The 7807-nt window shown below is 42.1% G+C and overlaps 1 protein-coding gene across 6 annotated transcripts in view; it reads left to right on the top strand.

Moving 5' to 3' along the window:
• The window catches only part of arhgap12b (Rho GTPase activating protein 12b), a 45269-nt gene that overhangs the window by 2726 nt on the left and 34736 nt on the right, over window positions 1-7807 (top strand). For 4 of the 6 annotated variants that reach the window (XM_014023867.1, XM_014023870.1, XM_014023869.1 and 1 more), the window contains exon 2: window positions 4417-5164. In XM_014023867.1, the coding sequence (XP_013879321.1) occupies window positions 4490-5164 (675 nt within the window). In that variant the 5' untranslated portion in view covers window positions 4417-4489. Of the gene's footprint in view, window positions 1-4010; window positions 4207-4416; window positions 5165-6505; window positions 6624-7807 lie in introns of those variants that run through there. The other 2 variants (XM_014023866.1, XM_014023873.1) reach the window with 2 other exon arrangements.

Raw genomic sequence — 7807 nt, 5'->3', positions numbered from 1 at the left:
CAACTGATCCAATCATTTTAAACTTCAGCAGAGGCCACGCCTCCTGCAAGAAACGATTCTCTGTGCATCAAGTCCAGACCCTTGTACGAAGCAAAGTGAAGGCCAGGGTCTGGTTTAAACCAGGCCAGTGGTGCACACAAAAATACCAAACTACCCAATGACAGATAAAAAGCTTGAAGGCACCTGTGCTGCTTTTTAATCACATATTTCGAAAATGGTTACATGACTATAATATGAAGGTTAATTGTCTCCTTTTAAAAATACAGACAAATCTGTCTTTACTATTTGACCATCTCCTTGTACGATAAACAGCGAATCATTTATTTTCATAGTTGTTTCTGTTTACTTTGTCACAGACTAAAGACATGCAGTGGACTTGTTTTTAACTACGGTAAGTCACATTTTAAAAGAAAGGAAGCATTGTTTGAACAAGTGTAGTCATGTTTGTAGAGTAATTTAAATATTTTAAGGATTAAAAGGTAGCTGTTAATGTTAATGTTAATGTCAGTGGAATGGGTTTGTTAATCTTCCAGCTTTAATCTGCTGGAAAAGCATCAGGTGTTTCATGGTTGCTGTGTATTCAAGAGCGAAGCATGTCTTTATTAAACAGATGGTGTAACGTCCTCCCACTTCAGTGATGTGGCATTTCATTCAGGATGAGGTTTCACACCACAGAACACACTCTGGGTGTCCTTTGGACGGCACACTGAACCCCCAGTCTATTGTGTGCACTCTGGCTGCACTTCTGGCACCTCCATGTGTGTGAAGTGGGTGTATGGTGTTAGAGGTGGTCTCYCTACCAATATTCACACAAAACAAGACTCAACACAAAACACACAGGTTCTGRATCTCACACACCCAGAAGCTAAAAAGCCAGTCCTGTTGAGACCTGGCACTACACTCCATTCTGGGTGATTCAACTGCAAGTAGACAGTTTTGATTTAGGTCTTTCACATCTGGCAGCAGACTGTGTGCCCCAAAACATTTTTGCAATTGGATAACTATTACTTGCTCTCTGTGCAAATAAACAKAGAGGACTGTCAGCTGAGCAACAAGGTCTGCTGATGTTAAAAAATTACAATATTTTCAATAAATTCACCCAAAATTGATGCAAAGTGAAGGGTGCAAACGGGGCCTTGTTCAGACTTGGCACTATCTAGCTATCAGCTATGAGTTTGCACTCAGATAGCTCTAAATACAAATGAGAATGGCCTTAAGGGGGTATTAATTTCCAGGCGCATAGTTCAGTTCTACACCACAATCAAGTAACTGTTACTTTCAGCTGTTAAGGAAATACTAAAATGAATTTGACTAAACGCCTTGAAATTGGTCTCTCTGTGTATTCTTTTGATGGGGGAATGACATTATAGAATGATATAAAGCTAAAAACTGTCCAAATTACATGACCCCCAACCCCAAAGTAGGGATGTCCCGATCCAGATTTTTTGGCTCCCGATACAATCCAATTTTTTTAAATGTCTTTCTGATACAGATCCGATAGTTTTATTTCTTTATTTCTTTCCAAGTGACAAGGTTGGTAGTATTAAAGCGAGTCCTGCTGTTCCCACCACGAGAAACATCCAATTTGCAGATTTTGCAAGATGCAGTTTCAGCATCATTGTTTTCCARTGAAAAGTGTTCCCACGCTGTGGACATGGTTGTGTACTTGTATGCATTTTGACTTCTTAATAGCAGTTGTAAAGCATGATGATGCTGAAAACTGGATCGGCCCGATCACATGACTAAATCCGATTCTACCAGATTTTCAAAAAATGGCCASATCTGCCACCGATACGATACTGAGTATCTGATCGGGACATCCCTACCCCAAAGCACGCCAAAGGTGCAGTGAAAGTGTTTTCACCACCTCTTAAGGTGGTTTGAGGTCCAGACTGCATTTACTGTCATTTTTTAGGTGGTCTGATCACAATCCTTTGTGATCCACTGTGAAGGACCTCCTACTGTTTTAGCCTGGATGTCTCAGTGTAAAAATAAAAGGCTGAAAAAACCCCAAAAGCAAACAAAAATAACATGTCTTCAGAATAACCCTTACACCGATAAAATCTACAGAACAGCTCTCCAGTGCCTACATCTTCTTAGAAAATTAAGAAATTTTAATGGCAGCAAAACGATTTTAATCATGGTTTACCGGTCACTTATAATATCTATTCTCACTTTCAATATCACTTCTTGGTTTAAATTTCTCACTGGCAAACAAAACAAAACTGGCACGCATAACAAATCAAGCTAGTAAAATAATTGGTTTGACACAAACTCCACTGTCCCAGCTGTATCAGCGTGCTGTGATTAGGAAAGCCATCCTAATCAGAGAGGAACCCTCACATCCTCTCCATCACTCATTCAGTCTCCTTCCATCTGGTAGGGGATACAAAGTACGGCTGGCTAAGAAAGCAATACTCAAAAAGTCGTTTATTCCAACTGCAGTTTCAGCCCTCAACAAGAGAGGTATTTTTAAAATTTGTTTGCGATTTTTATTTTGAATAAATGTTTCTTTGAAATGTTGTTGTGTGCATGGAGCCCTGTCGAAAACAAATTTCTTTAACTTTTGGTGTCAAATAAAGTATTCTATTCTATTCTATTGATTAAATTTCCTTTATTAAGAGCTCGACACACGGGCAGCGACAAACTACAGCGATAAACGGCTGTCATCGCAGCCAGGGTGAAACCCGACACACGGGACGCGATAGCGATTGCAGGTTGCGAATCGCGCTCTCAGGTCGCTTGTCTTCACYAAATTTGATTGGTTCTTGACTCTGAAGGCGGGTGTGCATTACGGACGTGTAAATTAAACAAATCRTGCGATGCTAATGATATCGAAAAACAAACACACATCAAGATGCAGTTTATAAACTTCACCTGGGTGCCAATAAATTCCCACAAAGCTTTTTAGTAATCACTTGGTGAAAGTGTTAGCTAACTGCAGTGTGTAGCATACTCTCCTCTCATTGGTCAGTCAACGAAACCCTCGCTGATTGGTTGTACGCTAAGCGACAGCGACAAAAGTTGAACATTTTTCAACTTTCATATGTTGCATCGCAAGCTCGCGTGTGCACGTCTACGTGTACGAGCGCGAAATTTCACATGCACTATTTTCGCCGGTCGCTTAGCTGGAGGAGGGCAAGCGATTGTCGCCTCACCGCACAGGTTCCATAGGAAATGAATGGAGAGCGAGCGACGTCGCCTCCCGTGTGTTGAGCCCATTACGACGTATGGATTAGGTTCATTATGTGACCACAGAGTAAAAATGTTTTCAATGTGCATTGAGACTGTTTATTCTCTCCATATACAAATGCAATCCGACAGTTAAGGATAGATTTAAGGGCCAGTTCTGAACTGGGTCCCACTGTCTCTGTGTGCTTAGTTGTTTGAAACTGATGAAACAAAATGCAAATATCTCTCTTTGCTTCAGCCCCGTTGGAGACTTCTCTCACCTCTGTTGTAGGAAGCTGTGAGTCTGTGCACTTCAGGCTCTCATGCCTCGCTAAAAGCACCTGCTCTTTACTTCCTGCACTTCAGGACACCGCTTCACGGCCGTGTGCTATTTCAGGAGGAAGAGAGAGAATTTGATATGAAGGGAAGCACAGCTCGGCAGCCTCAGTATTTATTTAGGTTGACCGATGAAGGGATACTCTCCAACAAGCAGATCAATGACAGGCTTCAGCCCAAAACAAACCCTGAAGGAATGGTGAGAGTAGGGGGTACCCAGCTGTCTCCTGACTCACGCGCTGTGTCTGAAAAAGCAAGAAGCTTTTATAGGTGTCTGAGTCTTGTCTGAGTTCTGAGTAATGATGCCAAACTGTAGAGGACTGTAATAAAATGACAAACTTTATTTTTAGATGTAATGTAGCCTCCAGGGGGCTCTTTGTAGTGTGTAAATAGCATGCAGGCTCAGTGTGTGGGGTCATGTTGTCATCACCTTTAGCACTGCAGAGGGCTATCGGGTTCCCGGGCCGCATGTTTTCAGTGGCTAAGCAGAGCAATCAGAGGTGGCTGTCGGTTGTGGTTTTTGATGATCAGGAGTTGTTGCCCTGCAGCACTCTACTCGGCTCACCAGTCGTGTATGACAGTGGATCGTGTTGTAATGCGAGTGTGCCAAGGCGGTAGCATTTTGTGGTTGTGGTAGTAAGGCTGAATAATGGGGTGGAGTGTGAGACGAGGTTTGTACCACATAACAGCAGATTGTGGGTAAGTGAGATTCAAGTTTGTCTCTTAAAGCTTGCTGGACGTTACAGTCATGACACAACCTCTTTTAACAATGAGGTTTAAAGCATGGGGCTATAACTAAACCAACATAAAACCAGATCATTTTTTCTTCAGAATGTAAAACCTTTAAATGTGTTATATTTTATTTTTTATTGACACTGTTTGTGTTTCATTTTATTCTGTGTCCTGCAGTTCAGTCAGACATGAGGACGCCTCCATGCCTTGGCCGCTGAGCAGCTAAGGGTCAGCTCTTATTCCAGCAGTCATGGCAGACAAAGAGGGGCTGCCCATTGCCCCAGGGCAGGTCTACATCGAGGTGGAGTACGACTACGAGTACAAGGCAAAAGACAAGATGGTGACCATTCGACAGGGAGAATGCTACCTGCTGGTGAAGAAGACCAACGAGGACTGGTGGCAGGTGAGGAAGGAGGAGGGCGCCAAGGCTTTTTATGTGCCGGCACAATATGTCAGGGAGGTGCGTCGGGCGCTCTTGCCCCCCCAGAAACCCGCCTTGAGGGCCAAGCCCACGGTTTTGGATATATGCAAGGAGTCCAACGAGAATTTCAGACCTCACCCYGAAATGTCCAGCTTTGGTCGCCCGTCGCCTTCTTCCACCCCCTCACCGTCTTCTGACAGAGTCACGCCACCCGTGCTCTCGAAGGACACGAATCAGAACTTGGGGAGTCCTCACCACTGCAAGCTGGTAGCAGAACTGGTACTGTTCCACAACAACAACAACCATCATCACAGCAGCAGTTCCTTCTCGCCTCAAACGCAGGACGATTCGCCTCCGTTCAAAGTGGGAAGCAACCACAGCAAGAGTCCGGACGGAGACRGGAGCTCCACTCCCAGCGAGATGCCTGGGGAGGGGTCCGACAAGCTCCGCCACGACTCTGAGTCCGGGGACGAGTTGAGCAGCAGCTCAACAGAGCACATGCAGGTAGGAAAGAGCTGCTTTTAAAGATTTAAATGAATTTTYAGACATTTTCTTGGTGCCTTCTTTGATAGTTTGTGATGTTGCACATACCGCATCTTTGTCTCTGCTGGACTGTTTTGAAACCAGTCTGCAGTTTTTGTCCAAATGTACTCCAATTTCTTTCATTATTATCAATTTACTTGTGTTTCTCTGCTCATTTTTTATTTTGACTAACATCTAATATCTTAAGTGAAATCTCCTGTGTGGAGTGGTACAGTGGGTTGCGAAAGTTTGGGCAGCCTTGTTAATTTTCCTGATTTACCTTTTTATAAATCATCGATTGCTTGGATAAAAAAATCAGTAAAATATATCATATAGGGGACAAACACAGTGAAATTTGAGAAGTGAAATGAAGTTTATATGATTTACAGAAAGTGTGCAATAATTGGTTACGAACAAAGAAAATCAGGCAGGTGCATATATTTGGGTACCAAAAATAAATAAATAAAAATAAAACGACTGTACATTCTTTACTTGTGTTCACTTTTATCATCCTTTCATTCCAACATAGTTCAATTGGTTCAACCCTCGTCAGATAAAAGATAAACACAATAAGACACAAACATTGTCCCATTGCTGCCTTTGTGGCATCTTTTGTCTGGTTAGTTAAGAGGGATCATTTCTTRGGAGTAGGGCAGCTGCTGTAGATGGGTCAATAAAAGGCAAATGATATATTTATAGCTTGGTCATAAAATTGAAATTTCTCTAATTAAGAGTCTTGGGTACACTTAATAAAAAAGATCACAAACCAATTACTTGACTTAGTGGTTTTATCTATTTTATTATCAGTTTTATGTTTCAGAAAAGGTGGTAGTYTTTTTTACAGCCATGACTGGTGGTTTGTGAGCATTTATTCCTGCATGGTGTCTGCTGTCTGCACGAATCGAGACTTCCTAATGCCCCCAGTGAAAACATGAAATTAATTTTCTTGCCGTCTCCATAGTGGTAGTCAGGCCTCCTCCCAACTTCATGACGTTTGTTTCATTTCTTTGCAGGAACTTGGGTTTTTCTCCCATTTTTGTGCAGCACATATAAATCAAAGTTAAAAAATAACACAGTTTATCTCAAGACACCGGAGGTCTAAATGGTACTGTTTCTAGACGGGGTCAGCGTGTTTGATGGCTCCAAAATACTGCTTGTGTTCTTTGTTCCACATGCTGCATCAGCGGCCTCCTCCACCATGGAGTGAACAAAGAGACGAGCTTGAATAGAAACTAGGTCATTCTGCTGAGGATCCATGTGTAGCCCCCCAGTCCCCCCAGCATGGGGACCACTGTGAGCATGCCGGAGTGCGAATGCTATGCGTGATACGCCACATGAAGGGAGGAACTGTGCGATGGCAGCTAACTCACAGCTTCAGAGACMTTAATATATGATGGCTAAACATTATGGGGTCAAAGGCACGTCAAAAAATTCTGTTAAGGTGAGAAAAGGATTTTCTTTCTTCGATGGGACCACCAAATCTTTGGAGTTCAATTTACGCTAAGTAAAAATAAACACACATTTCACTTTATTTATGTCAGCATTATTTTGTCTTTTTATGTCAAGAAATAACTTCGGCAGTTTATATTTGGCCCCGTTTACACGAGACCTGTCTCTGGAAATGCTGATGTTTTTCAATGTTTATAGGGTGATTAAACAAAAAAAAAAATCACTCGTTTACATGGAACCACAGCAGTAAWATGCCAGGCAGCGTTGCCAGACGGAACAAGATAAACTGTTGTACCGTCCCTTTTAATATTATAATTTGACCCAAACTGTTTTATTTGCTGAGTGAGGGTGGTGTAAGATGAAGTGTTTGTTTTTGTTTAGTGAAAATGTGCACAGAAAAGGAGGGGCAAAAAAAACTAATTTTGTTTTTTTTTATCTGGCAATCCTGATTCCAGGCTAACCACAAAGTTGCTGTTTCCTGTAGTTTTTAATCTTCCTCCGTAATAAATCTGTTGATTAATCCTGAAGTAGCTCAAGATGACGTATTTCTCAATTGTGTCAAARGTGCACACAGGTTTGTTTTAATATCCTCATGGGGACCGTGCATTGACTTTTTCTGAATAATGGTTCTCATGGTGTAGTAAAAATGTGCCCACACACTCACAAAAACCAACAGAATTAACTGATTTTTAGTCATCCTGTGGTTCAATATGTTTTAAACTAACTACAAAGTTGTTATTTCTCGTCATCGTTAATATTCCCTCAGTAATAAATCTGTTTGTTGATTAATCCTGCGGTCTCTCACTGATGTCATCAGCTCATTATCATTTTCTGAGCGTGGCACCGTTGGTTGCTTTATCACAAGTCGGTCAGCCTACCTTGGGCCCGGCTCAGATACTACCTTGCTTGGGGGCTCAGAGGGGCATCAGAGGCGGGTTCACTTTACTCGCCTTTTCACCTTTGTGTTTTTTCTGAATGTTCGGATGTGGACAGAACACACATCGGTCCTGGACTGAGCTGTCTTATGAACGAGGATGGAGACGTCAATCACCAGTGACGTGTAAACGAGAAGCTGGGTCGCAACAAAAATGTTATGTTTTCACTAGGGCTGTGAAATGAATCGAGCTAACTCTGATTAATTTTAGTGCTGCATGAGTTTAGATTAAAATTTTTAAT

This window comes from Austrofundulus limnaeus, unplaced genomic scaffold, assembly GCF_001266775.1.
Source record: "Austrofundulus limnaeus strain Quisiro unplaced genomic scaffold, Austrofundulus_limnaeus-1.0 Scaffold393, whole genome shotgun sequence".
In the NCBI taxonomy this organism is placed as follows: Eukaryota; Metazoa; Chordata; class Actinopteri; order Cyprinodontiformes; family Rivulidae; genus Austrofundulus; species Austrofundulus limnaeus.
Note: the sequence above shows the minus strand (reverse complement) of the source record. Positions and strands in the feature narration are given on the sequence as shown.